Source organism: Schistocerca serialis, chromosome 1 (assembly GCF_023864345.2).
Source record: "Schistocerca serialis cubense isolate TAMUIC-IGC-003099 chromosome 1, iqSchSeri2.2, whole genome shotgun sequence".
NCBI classification, from domain to species: Eukaryota; Metazoa; Arthropoda; class Insecta; order Orthoptera; family Acrididae; genus Schistocerca; species Schistocerca serialis.
In genome coordinates this window covers 855,252,873-855,276,331 of record NC_064638.1, presented here as the reverse complement: position 1 = coordinate 855,276,331, position 23,459 = coordinate 855,252,873, and the positions used below count along the sequence as shown (strand labels likewise).

At 40.3% G+C, this 23,459-nt stretch overlaps 1 protein-coding gene across 5 annotated transcripts in view; it reads left to right on the top strand.

Annotated features, from left to right (window-relative positions):
• The window catches only part of LOC126485413 (TOX high mobility group box family member 3-like), a 489,322-nt gene that overhangs the window by 438,806 nt on the left and 27,057 nt on the right, over nucleotides 1–23,459 (top strand). For all 5 annotated transcript variants that reach the window (XM_050108876.1, XM_050108870.1, XM_050108874.1 and 2 more), the window contains 4 exons: nucleotides 1,470–1,576; nucleotides 1,706–1,937; nucleotides 10,379–10,494; nucleotides 14,967–15,102. In XM_050108876.1, the coding sequence (XP_049964833.1) occupies nucleotides 1,470–1,576; nucleotides 1,706–1,937; nucleotides 10,379–10,494; nucleotides 14,967–15,102 (591 nt within the window). The remainder of the gene's footprint in view (nucleotides 1–1,469; nucleotides 1,577–1,705; nucleotides 1,938–10,378; nucleotides 10,495–14,966; nucleotides 15,103–23,459) is intronic.

The following is a 23,459-nucleotide window of genomic DNA, read 5'->3' as shown; positions in this document are numbered from 1 at the left end:
ACGCAGTACATTGATGAAATTTTTTATACGATCCTTGGAATATTCTAGCTTACCAACCGTGGAGATGCAACAAGAATGTTCCATTCGTTCATGGAAATTTACCAGACTTGTCAAACCACCCTCGTACGTTTTTCTCATCACATTTACTTCTAATCATTATCGTACACGTACACGCTGTTGGCCCAGGTTGTCGAACGACCTTTTGCGACGACGTCTGACGCCCGTTGAAGGAGGCACTGTGAATGCAGCCTTACTGAGGTACACCACGGAAAAGAGGTAAAGCTTAATAAATCTTATATCTCTACAAAGATGTTAAAACATAGCCGATCTCTCGAAAGGCGGGAGCCAACAGCCTGTGGATTGCGGGTCATGCGAAGCTTTAGCCAGGAGCATCAGCCTGCGCCTCGGCAGTTTGCGGCACACCGTCCCCCAGGCCACCTAATGACGGCAGATGGCGCGTGTCAGGTGCCGCCTGTTGCAGGCAGCCCCTCGCTGCTGTATACCTGGAGCCCCTTCCCTTCTGCCCCGCTCGCTCCGCGCTCTCCTCTTGTCCCTAGTTCTTACGCAGCCAGTTGCTACCGGGGCGCGATGGCGAAAACATCGGAGCTGGCTGAAGTAAGTACTCTCTCCCATCTCCGTGTACGCCAGTCTTCTACGTAAACTTTGTCACACAATGAAGAAACTTAGAGCGAGTATTATTTTCCATTTAGTTCCTCTGATCAATATGAAGAAGCTTGCGATTTACAGGAAACGCTGGATTCTGTAAAACGCCTAAGAGCGAGCTACAAAAAGGACTGCTTCTCAAAGCTGAGAGCTTGTTATGACGCAAGCGTGCGCACGACTCTCATTGGCTGGCCTGTGACGCATCGGCTTATCACGCGGCGCAGCACGTGGTCTCTACCCACTACATTTACAAGTGCACTGAGCCGTAGCCGCTGTCAGTGGGAATAGAAAGCTGTAACGGGAACGCTGGTACACTTCAATGGCACACGCTCGTCTTCGACAGGATCAGTGTGCATAGATTTTTTTTCGTTCCTATTTACGTATATTTTTCATCAGAAGTAGTAAGGAGTAATCTTGCTGTTGGTTCAACACAAATATGCGCCTGTGATGACAGATATAGGCAAATTAATGGGCAACGAACCTGAAGTGTTGTTACTCAGTAGTCATAGAATCATGGATTTAAACGGAGAGAGGTAAATTCAAGGTCACTTATACCAATTTTCACACGTCGCTCACCAGCTGAAATGAGCATTCTTCTTGTAATTTGAAAGATAACTTCGTCCCCCCCCCCCTCTCTCTCTTTCTCTCTCTCTCTCTCTCTCTCTCTCTCTCTCTCTCTCTCTCTCTCTCTCTCGTGTGTGTATGTGTGTGTGTGTGTGTTTTCATTTGTAGCTGTATTCAGATCTGGCGCAAAGTTTTAAAAATGTTCTGAAATAGCCCTAATGAAGTGATTCTCGTCTTTTTAGATGCTGCCAAGTCAGAGTCCCGAAATGGTGATGAATGATCCTTCAGGGTACCAGCAACCTCTATACCTTTCTGGACCTCCAGAACATTCTATGGGAATGAGTGTCAGGTAATATACCGTCACACTTCTTCAAAACATTCATAATAGGAATGTATTATAAGGCCACGCGATTAACGTTTTTGACATTTACAGATAAGAGAGTCATAATTGTTATGTGATTTTTGTTTTGTTATTTAGCTCATCTTACAGCAGTCCACAACCTACGTACACAATGGCAAGCCCAAATCCGCTGCTCATGCAACAGCAGCAGCAGCAATCGCAAATGTTACTGAACCCAGGAATGGGTTATGGTCGGTCACCGCAGGGTGGTAGTCCTCCAGCACCAGGAAGTGCTTCCATCCCTAGTCATGGCCAGGAGAATGCAACAACCAGCGAGGATAGTGATGACAGCACCCCACACTCCGCAATGGTTCGTAAATGATCAGCTGCTGCCATCAAACCACCTCACTATTTTTCTGTTCTGGCATATTGACTCTGTTTCACTTTTCGTGTTACCCTCAAAACTTGCATTTGGTACTCAATAGCACATACACAATAAAACACAAATTACAACAGACAATACATATCTATTATGATCATTTATACCTATTGCAACAGACAATGTGTATCTATTATGATCATTTATACCTACACTTTATTTTCAAAACTTCTGATGCTATTCTTTTACACAACTCCTGCTTTCCCCAACCTATACTGTCTTCCCTAGGTTAATTGCAGTGCTCATTTCGAGTCACTCTTGCAAAACTGTTAATTCCTGTGACTGGGGCATGTGTTTGGTATGTTGTATGGCATTTATGGCAATTTCTTGGTATATATTATAAGTATTCTGCCCACATCCTTTCCCACTTGTCTACATATTCTGTACACCTTTCTGTTCTCCTACGTAAATAACAACTGAACCTATGGTTCTAGAAACTTAACATTACATATTTTACATGATGCAATTTTTTTTTGTTTGCATCCTCAATAAAGCTGTTTTCCTTTTATTATTTACCTAGAAATTTAGTGTGTGTGTAAAAACCAGTGGTACTGCCTCACCTTGTTAATTTATTCCTGATTTTCCTAGTTTGTGATCACAAAGTGCTGTTCTTAAACAACTTACTCATTTTTAACCAATGATCTGTGTCTAATTGAAATTTCTATCAGTAAGATACTTCTTACACATGTCACTGCATTAAGAAAGTTAAAGCTCTTCTCAATTTTCAAACACTGCACTGCTTTACAAGGCAAGGTCCTAAAGGAATGGTATATCCTTGCCTTCATCTGACCTTTCAACTGATACATCCAGCTAGTTCTAAGAAGACACAGAGTTTAATTAGACTCCAAACCACACTACTGTATATGTAATATCTGTATAACTGTGATATTAGGTCAAAAGTTAAAAAAAAATAGCTGATGGTTGTTAAGATTGGCATTGATTAATCTTGGTTATTATTGTCAGATTCTGCACAAGATGCAGCAGCTAATGGAGTTTATATATCAACATTGAAGTGCAGTGCACGTAAGAATGATGGTTTAAAAAAGATGAACAACTTGGAAATTATTCACTTTTAAGAGAAAATGTAGTGTACCATATAGTCAAATTTTTTCCATTGTTAATAGAATTATGAGCAACAGAGTGAAGTTAGTAACAAAATAGAATGTTCTGTATCATTGGAGACCTCTGTTGATGGGTACAGCAAACTTTCCAAAACAAAATGTTAATTTTGCAAGTAATGTTATAATTGAGAAATTAAATGGAATATTAGCATTCCAGATCAAAACAGTGAACTTATACATATCAGTGTACACAAGAGAGCAGTAGCATGTTACCACTACAAGTAAGTACACTGGAAATCTCAAGACAACTTACATACCAAAACTCCCTGTATGAACTGATGCATCTCTAATACCTTTGAGACTAAAATAAATGTTTCCACAATTTTATGCCTAGCTAAAGAATCAATACATGTAGTAATATGCAAGTTCCCCAAGAGAAATATGACAACTATTTCCTAAGCCAAGACACACAGGCAGTAGGTCTGCCTTAATTATATGTTTTGGTGTTACAATCAGTATAGCAATGATATTAAATTGATCTAAGTCTGGCACGGGTATTTGAGTTACAAATAAAAGATGAAAATGTTCTCCAATTTTTATACTACTATACCTGAGATCTTTCCAGCATACTGATGTGTCATCAGCGGGTCTTTTACTTGACTGTAAAACACTTACTTATATTGTTGCTGTAATTATTTAGTCCAGAAGCACATAATTATTTAGTCCAGAAGCAGAATAAGAAAAATGCTGTTTATACTTACATTTTACGGTGGCTTTCCCAATCTGTTCCATAAGAACCTTCTTGGACCTACAATAGTTACGAAACAAGAAAAATTAGTAAAGAAAACTACAACCGTAATATCCAGTAAAGTTAATTCTACCTGTTGGTCATATGGCATTAAATTTCAGAAATAATTTCTTCCTTATTTTTTCAGTACAGTGAAAAAAGGTAAGCTACCCAGAATCTGGTATCAGGACAGAAGCAGATGATGTCAGCGTGAAAGAAAATATTACTGTGAAAATATAATGTTATCCCATTAAGGTTTATTAACTTATTGGTAATGCAGAATCATTAGTACAATCTGAAACTGTGACTGTAAATTGAAATCTAGCAACTAGGCAGCAATAACTACGCTGTTGGGTATCCTCGTTCAATCATTTGCATACAAAATACTGCAGCACTATCCATTTAATCTTCTAGTTTACAGTACCTAAGCTTTACAATAGCAATAAAACATTCACCATTGACTGTTTGCCTTGTTCCCCCTTTTATTTCTCATGTACTGAAAAGTTTACCTGCTACCATACCATATTGTTAGTACAAATATATCAACAAAAACAATAAATGTTTGAAAATATAATCTAATTGGATAGATAACAAAATCTGCTTACCAAGTGGCTGCAAGAGAACACACACATAGAGATATTTAAATTTGCAAGCTTTCGTGGCTCGTTCTTCTGGCTGAATGGTTGAAGAAGGAAGAGGGGTGAATGAAAAGCATAGGTGAAATTTAGAAAATGGGGAGATTTGGAAATATGCCCACAACTCTGGCTCAGGTGAGACTTACCAGATGAGATGAGAAGGAAAGTGTATAGCTTCTCCAAGTATTTTATGAAACCATCAAGACTATTTTCAAAACGTGTCACCTCAACTGTAATGTGACAGTACTTTTTTTCTTCTCCAACAAAATGACTTCATTGTGTGTAACAATATCTAGCATAGAAGGCAAAAACATATAGTCAGCACATGGTCTGTAGTAGCCAGTTTGTTGTCGTGTTTCACTTAAGACGACCAATTCTGCCTACTATAAAGATTCTATTAGCTTGCCAAACCCTCTCCAGTGGCACTGTTAAGTTCCCCACATTACACTTATCCACAGTTTTTAACATGCTGACCACTACAAAGTTGCCGCCCGCCACGTCAGAGTCTTAGCACCTGATGCCATGTGGCTGTAAGTGGCAAAAACGGAGCCTGATGTGTGACACCATGGCCTGCCCTGGTGATGAGCATTCATCACCACAAGTGCAGTAGTCAAAATGTTAATTAACAGAGGCTATAAAACAGATAAAAAACAAGGCATAGTAGAAAGACTTGGATGTCATAGGAGATACTGAATTTAACTGATGTAAGGACAAAATATAAAAATGCAGGAATGAAGCAGGAAAAAGGGGAGTGCAAATGTCTAAACAATTAGACTGGCAGGAAGTGCAAAAGGGCTAAGCAGGAATAGCTACAGGACAAATGTGATGATATAGAAGCATATATCACAAACAGAAAGACAGATACCGCCAATAGGAAAATTTAAGAGGCTTTTGGAGAAAAGAGAAGCAGCTGTATGAATATTAAGAGCTTGGATGAAAATCCAGTACCAACCAAAAAAAGAGAAAGGTGGAAAGTGTATTTAGAGGGGACGTACCAGGGAAATGAACTTGAAGGCAATATTATAGAAAGGGAAGATGACATGAGAGATGAATGTTATAGGGCAGTATGAGACCTAAGTTGAAACTAGGCCCTTGGAGTAGGTGTCAGAAGTATTGGTGTCCTTGGGGAACGCCAGCTATGACGAAACTATTCCACCTGGTATGCAAGACTAAGAGACTGGCGAGATGCTATCAGACTTCGAGAAAAATGTAATAATTCAAATTCCAAAGAGAACAGTTTAATAAATCCTAGTTGCAATCTTTATAGGAGAATGGAACAACTGGTAGAACAACGGGGAAAGATCAGTTTGGATGCTGGAGAAATGTAGGAAAATGTGAGATAATACTGACTCTGTCACTTTTCTTACAACATAGGCTAAGGAAAGGCGCTTGTAGGCTTAGGGAAAACTTTAGACAGAAACCGGATGGCTATTATAAGTCTAGGGGCATGGAAGTGTAGCAGTAGTTGAGAAGGGAGTGAGACAGGATTGTAGCCTATCCCTGATGTTATTCACTCTGTATACTGAGCAAGCAATAAGGAAAACCAAAGCAAAATATGGAGGAGAAATTAAAGTTGAGGGAGAAGAAATAAAAGCTATGAGGTTTACTATTATCAAATTCTGACAAAAATTGCAGAGAGACTGACAGTGCAGTTGAATGGAATAGACAGTGCCTTGAAGTGGGGTATAAGACAAACATCAACAAAAGCAAATAAAGGGTAATGGAATGTAGTAAAATTAAATTGGGCAATGCAGAGGGAATTAGGTTAGGAAATGATACACTAAAAGTAGTAGATGAGCTTTGCTATTTGGGCAGTAAATTAATGGATGATGTCCGAAGTAGAGATAATATAAAATGTAGACTGTCAATCGCAACAACAGCATTTCTGAAGAAGAGATATAGACTTGAGTGCTGGAAGTCTTCTTGACAGTATTGGCCTGGAGCTTTATATTAAATCTCATTAGAGAGAAAGTAAAAGAAGAGACTGTAAATGATATTTTCCAAACAATTTTACCTTCTGACATATTTTGTCCATGTCCAGTCAGTGTTTTAGGAATAGTTTTCTGGGGTTGCTCATCACTTAAAAACAAGGTATTGAATACACAAAGGTGGGCAGTAAGAATAATATGTGGTGGTCACTCACAGGTGTTGTTTAATTACCTCTTCAAGGAGCTAAACATTTTAATTGCGCCTTCACATTACGTATTTTTGCTAATGAAATTTGTCATAAATAATCCATTACAATTTGAGAACAGTAAGGTCCACTAAAGGGAAAGAGACCTTTATTGTGTATTAATACAGCTGTCAATGGCTCAGTAAGGAGCTCAGTAAGCAGCAACAAAAATCTTTGACCATTTGCCCTGTAACATAAAATGTCCGACAGGTAGCAAAGCAAATTTTAAATCTAACCCAAAATCATTTCTGCTGGACAATTCCTATCCCATAGGTGAATTTTTATTTAAAATGTGTTATCCTGAAAAAAACTTGTTTTTAAGTGTTGTTGCATAAGCTGAACTAAAAAAAGGGGGTTTATCAATGTTACCTCTAACCATGTATACATATCCTGTAAACTGATTTGTTCCATATCATTTCTCAAAAAGAAGCATACAACTGGTGTATCTAACTTACTTACTTACTTTCTAACTAACTAATCTTGTATGGAAATGAATCATGGATAGTAAACAGTTCAGGCAAGAAAATAAACTTTTGAAATACGGTTCTGCAGAAAAATGGTGAAGATTAGATGGGAAGATGCAGCCAATGAGAAGGTAATGAATAGAATGGGGAAGAAGAGAATAAAAGAAGGGATTAGTTGATAGGGCTCTTTCGGAGACATCAGATCATCACCAATTTAGTACTGGAGTAGAATGAGACCAAGAGATGAATACAGTAAGCAGGTTCAAAAAGTGTGGGTTGCAGTAGTTATTCAGAAATGAAGGTGCTTGTGCAGGAGACAGTAGCCTGTAGAGCTGCATCAAACCAGTCTTTGGACTGAAGGCAACAACAGGAACAACAACAACATAGTTTGCTTTGGTTAAAATCTCAAAATCTCTTGTATTCAAGAGTTCTTTACTTACATTTTTTTCCCACTGTGTGCTAGGATAAACATCATGCAGTTCGTTCCATCAACTGCCATTGTCATGTGTTTGAAGTGTCAGTACATACATTATTTTAATCACAATACCTTAAGTCTGTAACAGAACTTTGTTGGCATTTGTGTTGTAAAACTAAGAGACTTCCCCATGGACATAGTGAACTAGATGAAAGTAAGAGTTCTGAAGTAATTCATTGCACATGCAACACGTTTTTACTGCTCCTGGTTGTGAAGTCAGGTCGAAGTTTCATTTTGTCAGGGAAGTAGTTGTTGCCCTAAAGTGAAATTTATTGATCAGTTTTAACTGCACTTGTAAGTAGTCTAATATTTCTCATTGCTATACCCAAAAAATAACGAGACAAGATACAATATATATTTCCTGGGGTATTCTGTAGGCTTACATTACGAACTGGTGGAATATGGCTAACATAAGGCTTTCGCAATGCTAGTTCGTGCAAGTATTTACCAGCGCCATTAAACTGTTCTGTCTGTGTACATCGTATGTAACGATTACGAGAAGGAGTAATGAATCTTTCCGCTTGTATTTAGTGCCATGTAGAAAAAGCGCACCAATTGTTTGATGGAAGTATTCAAAAATTCAGTTTCACTGCAATATTTAAAGATAAAAACGTACCGTAATTGAAAGTATCTTTCTCAGTATGATACGACGACCTAGTCATCATTCCTGACTAGCGTAATAAGCTAGTATACATACATTATACTCGAAATGCTTTTATCATACTGTCACTAATTTTGGCAAAATTTCGTCAGTGGACTGCTAGCAAATTCGTCACTTAATAGAATCTTTGGAAACTCCCAACATTATTATAGCAGGCCAATAAAACGATTCTCGGTGATAATGGCGGTACTAGAAGATTTTCTCGGTTGTCTTCTTCTATGATTTCGAATAAAAGTTTTGATAAAAGATCAAATTCGCTCATCTGATCGTTCTGTGAGTACATATTTAGTTTCAGGACGTGTAAGTACTAATCTATGAACTTTCCTTTTCTGTTCCAACACGTTATTCAGCGCCAGTTTTGAAACGAACAGAACATTAATTTTAGCAAGTTCTGAGCAGCCGTATTCTGAAGATAACTTAATAGATGAAATGCGACAAGTCTTATAAATTTCGTTGTTAAGTTGTTAGTTGCTATGGGTTATTGATAATTTCAGAGAATGTATTTATATGCATCATCGTTTAGAATAGTTGTATCACAAGCGCAACGGGTCGTGTTGCCGTTTGCATTTGGGAGTATTATAATGATTACAGCGCATGCAGAAGTAATTTTTTTGTCACCTTTTATGGAATATTACAGGCATTTAGTAAGAATGAAAGACAATAGTCTTTGACGTGATCTGCAGCGAATAACAGATAGGTAACGACTGACAAAAAATATACGCGTGCTTCGCAGCACGTTAAGGAGGAAAATTGTAGGAAATAATGAAGTCCTCAACATTTTATTATCGTTGCGATGTTGTACACACGCCCTCTATTTCAAGCAGATGCCGATAATAATAAGGCACGTTCAAAGCAAAGGGTTAACGTAGCTCTTGAAATGTGCCAGAGCTTCTGACCGGGCCAACGTAGCCCTGTTATTAAGCATTCTAATACTAATGGTAGCCAGTAACGGGAAGATTCAATTTTTCAGCCCAGTGATGCTTATGATTGCGGCCGTTTCATGATGTTCGAACATATGATGCGTTCATTTCACACGTTAATGCACTTCCATCACATTTCCTTCAGCTGTCATCTAAGCCATCATAGCGCTTTACATTTGCTTCAGCTGTCATCTAAGTCATCACCGCGTTTCACAGGAAAGTTTCTCATGATGTATTTGACGTCTGTAAATGATCTAAACGATAATAATTGTGACAAAATCGTATACAAACGATTGGGAACACTTGATTTTGAGCTACTTTTGCGACTTTAAGCTTTAGAGGCGTATTATTTCAACAGCCATCCGCTCTATCTAATCATTTGCCTTTCGCTATCATTAAAGTCACCACTAGTATTCAGCTGTAAAATCAGTCCAGGGAAATGAATAAGTAATGAATGGCCTGGCTTGTGAGCAGTTGTCGTTTTCATTGAAGTTAAATCATTCGACCAAAATTACCAACGACATATCTATTTAAAGCCATCTTCGACAGTCATCGATATAAATATTTTTTGCAATAGGATTCTTAGGCAACGATCGAAAATACCGAAGCTGGTGCATGGTATCCCACATGCTCTGTAGGTGGTTTGGACCGGTCTAACCACTCCAGAGTCGTGTTGATGAACTGGATTGCTACAACTTTGATGTGGGAACTGGAGCATAATATTCAGCTACCAGGAACTATACGCTAAGACAGGCAGCTGGAGAGGCACCCCCGTTGCCCCCCCCCCCACCCCCACCCCGCCAAAAAAAAAAAGAAGTTTGTGAAACTTATTATGAATCTGTAAATTGGTTAATGTGTTGATGAAGTGCTGCTTGACTGACTGAATGCGTTGTTACACAATTCCTGAAATGCTTTTTCAAGTGTTGAATCTCTGTTGACATTGCCATTAAAGGATTAGACAGCTTCCAATTTAGCTGAGGGAATAATACCTACAGCTTGCTGGTAGTTCGTTGAAATGCCCTCTTTTTGAGGAAGAAGTTAAAAGTAGCAAGTGATAGCCTGTGTTTCCTGTGTCGAATTCTCAAGCTGTGGCATTTCTGCAGATTAAGAACTGCTCGCTAAAGCAGGTCTCCCAGTTCGAAACCTCATCAACAATTTTTTTAGCTTGCCTTAAATGTTGAATATATCTATTTCAGATGGCTGGAATGAAGCGACCATCTCCCGAACCAGCAGACAATGGCATGTCCAAGATCCCGAAGAAGCCCAAGGTCCAGAAAAAGAAGAAGAAGAGGGACCCAAACGAACCTCAGAAGTAAGTATTAAACACTGATCATGATTTTGCAAAATGACTAGCTGCATTCGTAATACCTGCAGAATTCTTATATATCCCAGCACTGTGATTTGTTATACTTTGTGGACAGTTACAAGTAGTAAGGCTGGTAAATTAAATAATAGATGTATAAAAAATACCTCCGTTGTTGTACGGAAGTAAATGTTACGTGAACTTGGGCCCTAAACGTGGAGCGACAAACTTTGACGACTGACACATGAAACTTAGATTCATGAGTCGTTCAGTTACACAGCAGTAACTTCCAGAATGGTAATGAACATTTACCTGATAACACAACTTCATAAAAACCGAAAGCAAAAACTGATAACTAGCTGCAATTTCAATCTCGACGAAATTGGACTGCCAACGTACATCAAACTGCTTTCCCTGCCGCCACATTACTTCGCGTCAGTGCTTCTCTCTTTACGTTTAGTTTTGTTTAAAGTCGTAACGGTATTGCTGTGAATAAGCCTCCTGCTTGTCTCCTTTCTGCTGTTCTAGCAGTTGTTTCACCTTTACAAATATGATCATTCACTAGCGTTTGATATTTGTTTAGTTTGTTCGCTACATTTAAGCAAGTAACAAGATTTTCGCAAAAAAATTATTTGGAAGGAAAGATGTCAATAGAATGATTCGATATAGTTTGAAGAAAGCAGCCGCCTCTTGGTGGCATGATTTAAGAGTTGAGATTTTTTCAGTCACAATTCGTTATTTTGTTACCTCACCAGCTCACTCTATCGTCTTTCCCGACGACCGGACCATGCCCATCTCTGAACTTTCTTTTTTAGTGTTGAGCTAGCTAGGCGCCTTATGCACGTAGTTTCTTATGTACAACTTGTTTGGCTAGTGATGTTGACGACATAGTTATTAACAAGTTTTACAGATGCTGCCGGCTGTGTCCAGTAATAAAGACACTTTTATTCAGACGAAGTTGAAATTCATTTCATTTACCTCGCTTTCATTTTACTTCGCAACAGTTCGATATACCGAGCGAGGTGGCGCAGTGGTTAGACACTGGACTCGCATTCGGGAGGACGACGGTTCAATCCCGCGTCCGGCCATCCTGATTTAGGTTTTCCGTGATTTCCCTAAATCGCTCCAGGCAAATGCCGGGATGGTTCCTTTCAAAGGGCACGGCCGACTTCCTTCCCCGTCCTTCCCTAATCCGATGAGACCGATGACCTCGCTGTCTGGTCTCCTTCCCCGAAAACAACCAACCAACCAACAGTTCGATAAGCAGTTATTCGACAAAAAATTTTGCAATAAACAATTTTCATACATAGAAATCAACTCATAGCGCGTTTGGAGAGCAGTTTTCGAGATGCCAGAAACTGAAGTCACGCAAGAAGTTTCTGCGTCGTTTTATATTAAGCTACAGTGTATGTAAAGAATGGTACGGAATAACAGTTGCTACAATTGCGTATATTGCCTTGCACCGAGAAGCATCAATATGTAATTGACGCTAGCAGCCCCTGTAAGGAATCAGAAAATGCACAGCGGTGCGTGCTGCGAGAATGACGTGTCCATGTCCGTGTGTCATGCATCAGATACGGAACAGTATTGATCACAGGGCATTTAACTTCGATGGGACTCCGGCCTATTCATTACGTCGTACCCGCTTCCTGAAAATAACTCACCGTGTCGATAATGGCGGAGAGTGTCCAATATCTTCTTCCTCTTCAAGCCATTTGTTATCCACAAACTTATAAATAAACGTCGTTAGTCTTTCAACTACGCAGCGATCTGTAAGTGATGGCTCCTCTTTCGAGTTTTTGAAATATGACTGTTAATATTTTTTATTTCATATTTATGGCGTCTGACGCCAGCGTTTTCGTATTTTACTGAGGTATGAAATGTAACGTCGTTCATCATGTTTGCTATGGCAGTCACTAGTTTTTTTCATTCCATCTCTGTGCACATTGTTAGTTTAATGAACCAGAGAATTTTTTGAGCCTGCAATGGCTGGACGCCTTTCGCTTGTCGTGGAGAGTGTTCCAGGAGTAAGTATACATACGTTAATTGATGGTAGTATGGACGTTGCAAAATCACAAGTATGTGTTTCGTTCTCAACGGTTTCCTGCTTATAAAAACCGAAAGTAAAATGAACTGTATAAATTTTACCACTTAGTGAATTAACAGATCATTGATTTTTTTTTTAATTACGAAGAACCTTCCACCGCCAACTTAAAAGTGGATTTCGCTGCTGCTCTAGGCACGTGATTTATTGCTAACCTCTCATGTGGCGCACGCTAAAATTCAGTGGACGGCTAGAAAAATAACTAACTTCCAGACAGTCTTCCAAAAATTAAAATATACTACTCGAAAATTTGGTAACTGATATAGATCATTGATGCCAAGTAGGGCCGGGAAAATGGGCATTCTGCTAAATAATTTGAAGAAGCAGCAATTTGAGGTTTACAAAGGGCAGTTGCCGTCACGATATTCGTTACAGGAGGCGTATTACAACTGTGGTAGATCATCTGCGGTTATTATGAAAACTAGTTATGTTACATAAATGATACATAACTTGTACAAGGTGATGTGTGATATTTTTGGAAACGAACTCTCACATTTCGTCCAAATAATTTCTTTCAAGCCGGCCGAAGTGGCCATGCGGTTAAAGGCGCTGCATTCTGGAACCGCAAGACCGCTACGGTCGCAGGTTCGAATCCTGCCTCGGGCATGGATGTTTGTGATGTCCTTAGGTTAGTTAGGTTTAACTAGTTCTAAGTTCTAGGGGACTAATGACCTCAGCAGTTGAGTCCCATAGTGCTCAGAGCCATTTGAACCAATTTCTTTCAAATAGTATGCGCCAGTACAGCCTCTCAAAAAACTTAATACAAATTCGATTATACGTCTGCATAGGTAGGTTGTTCAAGAGCACTTCGTAGACAAAGCCATTAACACGGGCTCAAAACAGTACCCACGGGTGCTTTATGCAAAAGATCAGTCATGTAAATTGGATACAATCAGGTCTGGATGCAGGAATCATTGTATTTTGAGCACCCCGCAAGTAGGTGCACCGAGCAAGATGTCGCATTGGAAGGGACTGGACTTGCAGTCGAGAAGATGGCACTTAAAATCTCCGTATAGCCCTCGCAATTTGTTTTTTTTTTCCAAAATCACCCAAGGCAAATGCTGGGATAATTCCCTTAAAACGGACGCAGATTTCCTTGAACAATTCGAGCCTGAGACCTTTCTCTGATGAGATCGTTGTCGACGGGATATCAAACGCTAAACTTCATTTTGTAAGCAGGTGCCTTTTTTTATGAGCACACGTTTGGCTGCTTGTTGTTAAGGATGAATGTGCGTACATATAGGTAAGAGACGACGCGATTGGTTGCCGTCAGTCCTTGCCGTCAGTGTTGATTGGCACTCCCCCTATAACTCCTGCAATGTAATAGTTTGAAATGCGTGTCGCTGTATGACTGAAGGTGGGCTATAGCGCCGTCGACGGCTACCAGACGGTGTTGCTGCTTCCCAAAGGTGGATCCACCAGTAACGGTGGAAGACCCTCAAAGAATGGTTTGCTACGCAAATACGGAAGCTGCCATAACGATAGCAAAAGTTATTCTTTTGTTCGGTAAATGGTTCCTGTGTAAAAATAAATAAATAAATAAATAAATAAATGTTGTGCCAAACATTTTTGAACGTCACAAGCACAACGGACAAGTATCATCGATAATGAGCTAGGCACAAGCTATCTCTTCCATCTGGGGCAAACGGGTAAAAACCACACAAATCAAACAGAATTCTGAATGTTATTTGAGCCCTGCCAAAATTAAACCAACCTATCAAGTACATCTTCGCAAAACTTTGCCGAGCCTTCTGTATCTGGATAAGAGATTGCGCTGTTCGCTGTCTAGAATGTTTTCTGATGTCGATGCCCTCATACAAGTTATTAAAAGACGGCAGCACAATCAGTATCAAAAGCAGGCTGATTGCGCCATGAAATGCAACGGGCGTCCTCTTCAGTCATCGCCCTAAATCGAAATTTTCTTCAATAGCGGGCATTAATGGGTCCCTGGAACGACTCCCATCCTCAAGAGTGTTTCTTTCTTGTTTGCATTTGTCGAACCAGGCAGAACACAAGTCCATAATAGAAGAGCACCAAATGTACTCGTCTGAAGCACTAATCTGCCCTCGGGCAAACTATGCACTAATAATAACAACAATAATAATAAATCTTCGAAGAAGATGCTACCGTTTAATCTTTGCTACCGACAGGACTGAATACCGTGCGAAACATAATACGAGTTGGGATCTGTCGGTAGGCTTAAAAGCCTGTCATATTGAAAATTTTTGTTAGTGGTTCCTTTATACGAAGGCTTAAGAAGATATCCACGAATGGCGTCCCATTCGGTAATTCGCCGAGTGCAGTTCTGTTGTAGATAGATCGAGAGATATTTCGCGGCTTGCATGTATACGGGAGTGATGCCATGTTTTCTTCACAGGCCTGTGTCGGCGTATGCGCTGTTCTTCAGGGACACCCAAGCCGCTATCAAGGGACAGAACCCGAATGCGAGCTTCGGCGAGGTCTCCAAGATTGTGGCGTCTATGTGGGATGCTTTGGACGCCGAGCATAAGAACGTGAGTACAAGATGCACTGCACGCTGTTTTACTTTCCTGTAAGCTTTATTTTCGTAGTAACCCTATTGAAGGAACTAATAATCAATTACTAGGCACCGGCCTAGGAGGAACATCGTCGTCTGCCGATCTGTCATGCACCTGAAAATTATTCACTGCACGCCGACGTGTTTAATAAAATTGTTATGAGAGATTACTAAGGATTCAGTTGGGAAGCAATAATGGGTGGGGGATATGATTAGGTATTGTTGGTCATTCCGCGATGTAGTATGTTGACAGCCACTAGAACAAAATTATTCAAATATAATTGAAAGGTGTGGAAGGATAAAAAATATTGAAGCAGTGATGTCCGATCTTTAACACAATACGGTTTGTCTGCATAACTAACGTGCTTGGTAGATGGTCCAAGGAAGATCTTCGCTACATTGCAAGAGCGAAGAAAAACCCGAGACATTTAAATAAATCATCTTAGATAAATCACTTGATCCTTTGAATAATTTACTTTGGTTTATTCTACATTTTACACTAACTCTTGCATTTTATATTTACAACTCCTTTATAGTCACTGCCATTGGCGTTTTCTGCCTAATTGAAGCAATAGCCACTGTTTTCGAGATTTCATGTACAGATCATGCTCCATTTTCAGCCATGCTGAATTCATTGCTTCTCCAGTTGAAATTTACGACATTTCAGTCATTTTTTTAAGTGACGAAACCATAATACGTGCACTTCGTTTTTAGTCATCAGCATCATCATGGATTGGAACTATTGGCCTATTCTGCCTCCAAACTGTCACTATCTTTTTAAAGGGTGGTCAGTATTTTATTTTTGTATGTGATTATATTGCAAAGCAGTCTTGTTGATTCTATTATTTCCACGCATTAAACGTGATTCTTCCAGTTGATTCTGTTTTTCTTAATAGGATCTGTACTTCACTCCACATTTATTTCCTAGCTAATATCAACATCTTTATATATCTATTATCCATTTTATAATGATTCATCCCTGAATTGGAGTTCATATTCTGGTCACATCCCTTGACGATCACCAAAGTGTTGTCCGCCCTCGGTAGCTGAGTGGTCAGCGTGACAGACTGTCAATCCTAAGGGCCCGGGTTCGATTCCCGGCTGGGTCGGAGATTTTCTCTGCACGGGGACTGGTTGTTGTGTTGTCCTAATCATCATCATTTCATCCCCATCGACGCGCAGGTCGCCGAAGTGGCGTCAAATCGAAAGACCTGCACCAGGCGAACGGTCTACCCGACGGGAGGCCCTAGCCACACGACATTTCATTTTTTACCGAAGTGTTGCACATTGCCGGAATCGTGGAAATATCTACTTTTATTTGATGTATGAATATTTCATTTTATTTGAAAAAGGGACGACATATGAGGTAATATTTAAGAGAAAGTGTACTTTTTCGAGCATTTTTGGCGAGTGTTAACTTTGAGGAGTCGTAGAACTCGGGTCGTAATTAGGAGCAAAAAAAAAAAGTTCCTTTGCAAAGTTTAAAGAGAACAGCTCTCTACTTACAGGAGAATTTTCGTTGCTTTCCGATTAGTCGTTTTGTCCTAATAATGGTGGATGTAGATTGCCGCATTTCGCATAATGGTAATATGAATTTTTTCGAGACGAAAAGTGTAAATGCAAGATGTATTGTTGCCTTTCACAGTTATTTTTATATGCACATTAGTCTACATAAATCACTTCCGCAGCTCGTGATCACGCGGTCGCCTTTTGGCTTCCCGAGCGCGGGGTCCAGGATTCGATTCCTGGCGGGGGTCAGGGATTTTCATCTGCCTCGACGTGACTGGGTGTTTGTGTTGTCCTCATCATTTCATCATCATTCATGAAAGTGGCGAGATTGGACTGAGCAAAGGTTGGGGATTTGTACGGCCGCTGATAACCGCGCAGTTTAGCGCCCCACATCATCATCGTTACATAAATCACTAATATCACTTACTTTTGCGTCAATATGGGCCACGTGCTCGGGTATGCCATGTTTCCGGATCTGTGAACAGTATGTACACTTTGTTATTCATTGTTGCAGTGTTCACGTCGTGGCTTCCCGTCAGTAGAAAACAATCGTACAACCTGCCCATCCATTGAACTATAGTTGCCTTACACTTGGGTGAAATCATGCACCTTTGACGGAGTTGTCGGAATTCCATGGTTATCAGCGGCTTTCAGTGCACTTGATTACTTTGAGGCCGAAAAAGAACGGGATGGAAGTAGTCCCGTATCACAGCCAGTAATGTGCCGGTATTAGTGAAAGTACAGGGTTATTACAAATGATTTAAGCGATTTCACTGCTCTACAATAACTTTATTATTTGAGATATTTTCACAATGCTTTGCACACACATACAAAAACTCAAAAAGTTTTTTTAGACATTCACAAATGTTCGATATGTGCCCCTTTAGTGATTCGGCAGACATCAAGCCGATAATCAAGTTCCTCCCACACTCGGCGCAGCATGTCCCCATCAGTGAGTTCGAAAGCATCGTTGATGCGAGCTCGCCCTTCTAGCACGTTTCTTGGTAGAGGAGGTTTAAACACTGAATCTTTCACATAACCCCACAGAAAGAAATCGCATGGGGTTAAGTCGGGAGAGCGTGGAGGCCATGACATGAATTGCTGATCATGATCTCCACCACGACCGATCCATCGGTTTTCCAATCTCCTGTTTAAGAAATGCCGAACATCATGATGGAGCAGCATTTTTTCTTAATGGTGAAGTGAACAGACACAATGTGCGAATCTGGGCGGTAGAGAATCCTCACGCATTCGTGCAGGAAATTCGCAATTCACCAAAAGTTAACGTGTTTTGTGCAATCTCACGGTTTAAAGTTTACGGCCCCTTTTTCTTCTGCGAAAAAAACGTTACAGGACACGTGTATCTGGACATGCTGGAAAATTGGCTCATGCCACAACTGGAGACCGACAGCGCCGACTTCATCTTTCAACAGGATGGTGCTCCGCCGCACTTACAAATGATTGAAGCGATTTCATAAATTCACTGTAGCTCCATTCATTGACATATGGTCACGACACACTACAGATACGTAGAAAAACTCATAAAGTTTTGTTCGGCTGAAGCCGCACTAAGTTTATGCCGCCAGAGCGCTCGAGAGCGCAGTGAGACAAAATGGCGACAGGAGCCGAGAAAGCATATGTCGTGCTTGAAATGCACTCACACCAGTCAGTCATAACAGTGCAACGACACTTCAAGACGAAGTTCAGCAAAGATCCACCAACTGCTAACTCCATTCGGCGATGGTATGCGCAGTTTAAAGCTTCTGGATGCCTCTGTAAGGGGAAATCAACGGCCTGAAGTGAGCGAAGAACCGGTTGAACGCGTGCGGGCAAGTTTCACGCGTAGCCCGCGGAAGTCGACGAATAAAGCAAGCAGGGAGCTAAACGTACCACAGCCGACAGTTAGGAAAATCTTACGGAAAAGGCTAAAGCAGAAGCCTTACCGTTTACAATTGCTACAAGCCCTGACACCCGATGACAAAGTCAAACGCTTTGAATTTTCGGCGCGGTTGCAACAGCTCATGGAAGAGGATGCGTTCAGTGCGAAACTTGTTTTCACTGATGAAGCAGCATTTTTTCTTAATGATGAAGTGAACAAACACAATGTGCAAATCTGGGCGGTAGAGAATCCTCACGCATTCGTGCAGGAAATTCGCAATTCACCAAAAGTTAACGTGTTTTGTGCAATCTCACGGTTTAAAGTTTACGGCCCCTTTTTCTTCTGCGAAAAAAACGTTACAGGACACGTGTATCTGGACATGCTGGAAAATTGGCTCATGCCACAACTGGAGCGCGCTTTGCGAGGATATAGAGAAACTTCATGTCTTGTTAGCACCAAAAAGGAGTACCGGCAGGTGACAGAATTTTCCATTGAACACGTTTCAGACGGAGGCACAAGAAAGAAAATCCACGATTTCTATGTGGCAAAGCAGTTTCCAACAGTAGCTGCAGAATTGGAAAAGCTAAAGACTGAAGTGAAAGGCTTTCCTAGTATGAGTGAGTGAAACAGACCATTGGGTTCCACTCGGAAATTTAGCATGGGATGGAAAATAAGCGAGTTACAGGAAAAAGAAACGAGTTCTGAGGTAAATAAGACACTTGCCAAACACTAGGGGACTATTTATTACACTGATGAGCGTTGGCGTAGTGCAAATCATTCCAGAAAGTTTGGATGATAGGAACGAAAAATGACTTATGCATCAGGAAATCTATACCTTTATCAAAGAGCAAGGGTTCAAGAGTGGAATGGCTGGAAAGGAGGAATTCAAACACCAGTGTTTCTAGAGGGGGAAAAAAAAATTAAGATGCCACATAGGGAACGAAGATGGATTCGTGTATGGCAACAAGGAGGTGCAGTTATCATTCTGAGATGAATGCCTGATACTACAGAGTGAATTACGAGCGTATTTGAAAAATTACCAACAGATCAGGTTCTATATCACATGATGATAAATTCAGTATTACGAAATCCATTACTGAATGGATGGAAAGCAATAATGTGTTGCTTCCATCAAGTGCCACGTCGTATGAGGAATTTACTAAAGCACGACATCTAGGACACGCGCGACTGCGCACACCAAGTCATACGAATACCTTTCGGAAGTTTATTGTGCTCACTGGACAAGGAAATCAGACTTTCTTGGTTTCCTATGGCCACTGCGATTCCATCGCCATTGAACTTACCCTGGGCGCTTATCAAGAACAAGGTAGCAAAGGAGAGCAAATATTTTAAGATACGTGACACGTTACAGTTGTCTCTCTCCACTCTGGAAACTGTTCCACAAAGTGCCTGGATGAATGCAGTGAGTCATCACAAAGAGCCCACATAGCAACACAACCAACAATTGCTGATCCAAGTAGACGACTGCAATAGCAGCAACGAGACCTCAGTCAGCAGCGAAAGCGATTAAGGTATATCGTATTTTATACATCATTCTGCCAGCAAAATTTATTCCAGCTAAATGATTTTACTTTTACTGTTAAAATGTACATCTTATTGTTCATTTTTATTCGGAGCTGTTTGTATATCGAGCGTTCACTTCGAATTTCCCATGTTATTGCACTCTACTCGCAACAGCAACTGAATGCGGTAATGCTGTATTCGAAAACTAGTACGAAGTTGCCCTTCTTCCTGGTGAATAAGCGCTTATTGCTCATAACAACAGCAGCAGCGCTTTGGTTTGAGAACTACGTTCTGCCACACCCTCGCATATGTTGCGGCTAATAACACAGTTGCTTTACAAACTCTTAACTGACAAACACGGGGAGTGTTCATTAGTAACGGCACACACGGTGTAACAAGCAAAAGTTAAAGCTTAGCAACGCCGGAATAGCTACAACGGTAACATCAACCGCAGCGTTTTGTTTGACATAGCGGTGAAGCGACTAACCAGAAAATAACGGAAAGTTCGCCTGCAAATAGAACAAGGCTGCATCTTGAAACTATGCAAAGAAAATGTTTTTCCTAGTTACGGTCTGACTTCTATGACCCCTCAAAGTTGACACTCACCAAAAAGTGCTCGAAAGAGCACGCTTTTTATTACATATTACAGCGTATATCGCCCCCACTGTAATTAAAATGTAATATTCATACACGAAATAAAAGTAGACATTTCCATGATTCCGGAAAGGTACAACAGAATGATGTTTGTTACACTGGGTAACCAGAATATGAGCACAAAGCCAGGGGTCAGTAATTATTATTTGATAATAGAGGCGAGTATTCTGCTACATAACGGAGAAACCTCATTTCAGATGATTCAGTTTACCCTATTAGGCCAGAAGTTAGAGCCTAGTTTTCACATCCAACAATAATAATGGAAGAGCTTCCTTTTTAAAATGTTATGAAACTGTACGCAGACCGCATACAATTCGTTTGTAATATGGATACATTTAACAGCATACCACGAGAGGCGGCGAATTGTAATCACATTAATGAGAGGACGAAGCTGTGTACACCTGGCCGAACATCCAGATTTAGGTTCTCCTTAGTTCCCCCAAATCGCGCAGAGCAAATGCCAGAACGGTTCTTTTGCAAAGGACACGGTCAGTTTTCTTTGCAATTCTTTCACCAATCTGAGCTTGTGCTCCACTTCAAATAACCTCGTCCTGACATGATCTTTAGTATTAGACGTATACGAGTACCAGTCTTCTGCGCGTCCCTCAGACGTTCTGTGGCGATGGGTGGCCAATAGACAAGAATTCGTTTAGTGAGAAGGGCTCTTCCCCCTTTTTGGCTTGTGTTTCGTTGTCGTTCGAGACTAATGGCAGAATTTTACGCAATGTCTATAAGAGCTTATCGTCGTAGGAATGCAGTTCAGAATTTCATTGCGATTGAGTCACTGTTAATGTACCTGAGGGTACTTACCTTGAATAAAATAAAGAAGCACAGTGTTTACCCAAAATGTCCGTAAGTTACGAACGTCTTGCAGAATTGTTGGGAGAGAAGAAATTCATGCACTATTTTGACAGTTGACAGCGATGGCAAGCACAACAGTTTTGATAAGATCACTTATAAACAACAATCGTTAATTGCTTAAAGTTGCACTGCTTTATCAGTTCAACAAGAACATTCGAGAATAAACAGCAAAATGGAGATCATGTATCAACTATAACAGTACATTAAAAAAAAAAAAAAAAACCCTTTGCTGAAGCGTATACTACCATCTATGAGCAACAACCCCTTCTCAGCATAGGAGAAAGAGAATCCGACGCGGGACGTTTGCAGCAGTTAAGATGTTCAGAAACAAGACAATGAATCATCGACGAACGCAGAGCATGATGTTAAATAATACAGAGGTAGATCTGGTATCAAACCTCAGGGAATTCTTCGAACAGATACAGGAGCCTTATATATAAACGTCACTCGTTGTGCGTTGTGAAACAATTCGCATCGAATTTATTCAGTACACATGAATTTCACAAGACTGAGAGAGATGGCGTAATAATGGAAGGTTATGGGCTGACATTGGGGATGATGGATGTTTCAAACTCCGGTCCGATTATCTAGAACCTCACATTGCAACAATTACCATTTCCAAACAACAGACATATAAACAAAAATGAGGCACTCATTGTAAATTTTTTTTTCGCGGACTTGACAAAAGACGTGAAGAGATGCGGACACGTGAACAATAGGGGGTGACTAAATCAAAAGTCTGGTGGTGCATCAGAATCCGAGCGGAGAATAAAACCTTTTCGAATCGTGTAACATATCCCAGCTACGCGTACCTTCGATATGGCAACTCTGCGTCGCACAAGAGCAGTATTCTTTTCTTGAAAGAAAGGGATGCAGTGTTGTGACTCATCCAGTGCTAAGAAAACGAAGGGCTGTAGAAAACTCAACGTCATCGTGACACACGCCAATGACATATCCAGAAAGCAGCTTTTCCATTATTTGCCTGTTTGACGTATATTTTACAGTAAGGGCCCCGATTTATTCTCGACGAGATTTGGCGCACGTTTTTCAACAGTGTTACTTTTTAAGGGAGCGAGATGTTTCCACGAACTACTAGTACATAGATGTATGTTGAATGCTTCTGCAGCGTCTTGAAGAAAACAAAAGCACCGCGATAAAGTGCAAGGGTGAGATCAAACATTCAAGGACGCCGCGGGACTGGTAGGAGAGAGAAGGAATGTGAAATATAGCGAACAGAGAAATTTCCAATGGGATGAGGAACAGCTATCTATCTGTCTCGGCTCACTTTTTTTTCTGATGTTAATATAAGAGAGAGTTTGAAGTTTTCACGGGTGCGGTATGCAAGGAACAAGGAAATAACGACCCCGAGAAAGTAAGGGGTAAATGTGAACACTCCTTTGTACGACTTATTCCACATTAAAATTGAGGCTGCATTATAGTAATTGTGGAGAAACTTACATCATTGTCCGAAGGGTTTGCTGAAAATTGACAATCTCAGTGAAGTAGATAAAAACGTTTGTAAAATATCTCAAAATTTCTTTGATAATATCTCAGTAAAATCTCTAAGGAATTTCAGAGACGATACTTAGAGTACACTGCAAATTATGAACAGTATTATGAGCAGAGACCAACTTGTGTGCTAAGATATTGTTTACTTTCTACTGAAATGATTATAACTTGACCTGTGTCTTATCCATTTATATTTCACTTTGATGGCGCAAATGAATACTGATAGTCGGAAGATTAAATTGTGTTATATTTATTTGGTTTTGGATGATCAGCCATTAAATGACAGACTATGCACACAGTGCTCTCTATAGTGTAATAGAAAGGATCAAATTTATCCCACGTTGCAAGCTGTTTTCAGCAGTTGCGTACTTTTCGTAAAGTTTTGCCCTGCCTGTACA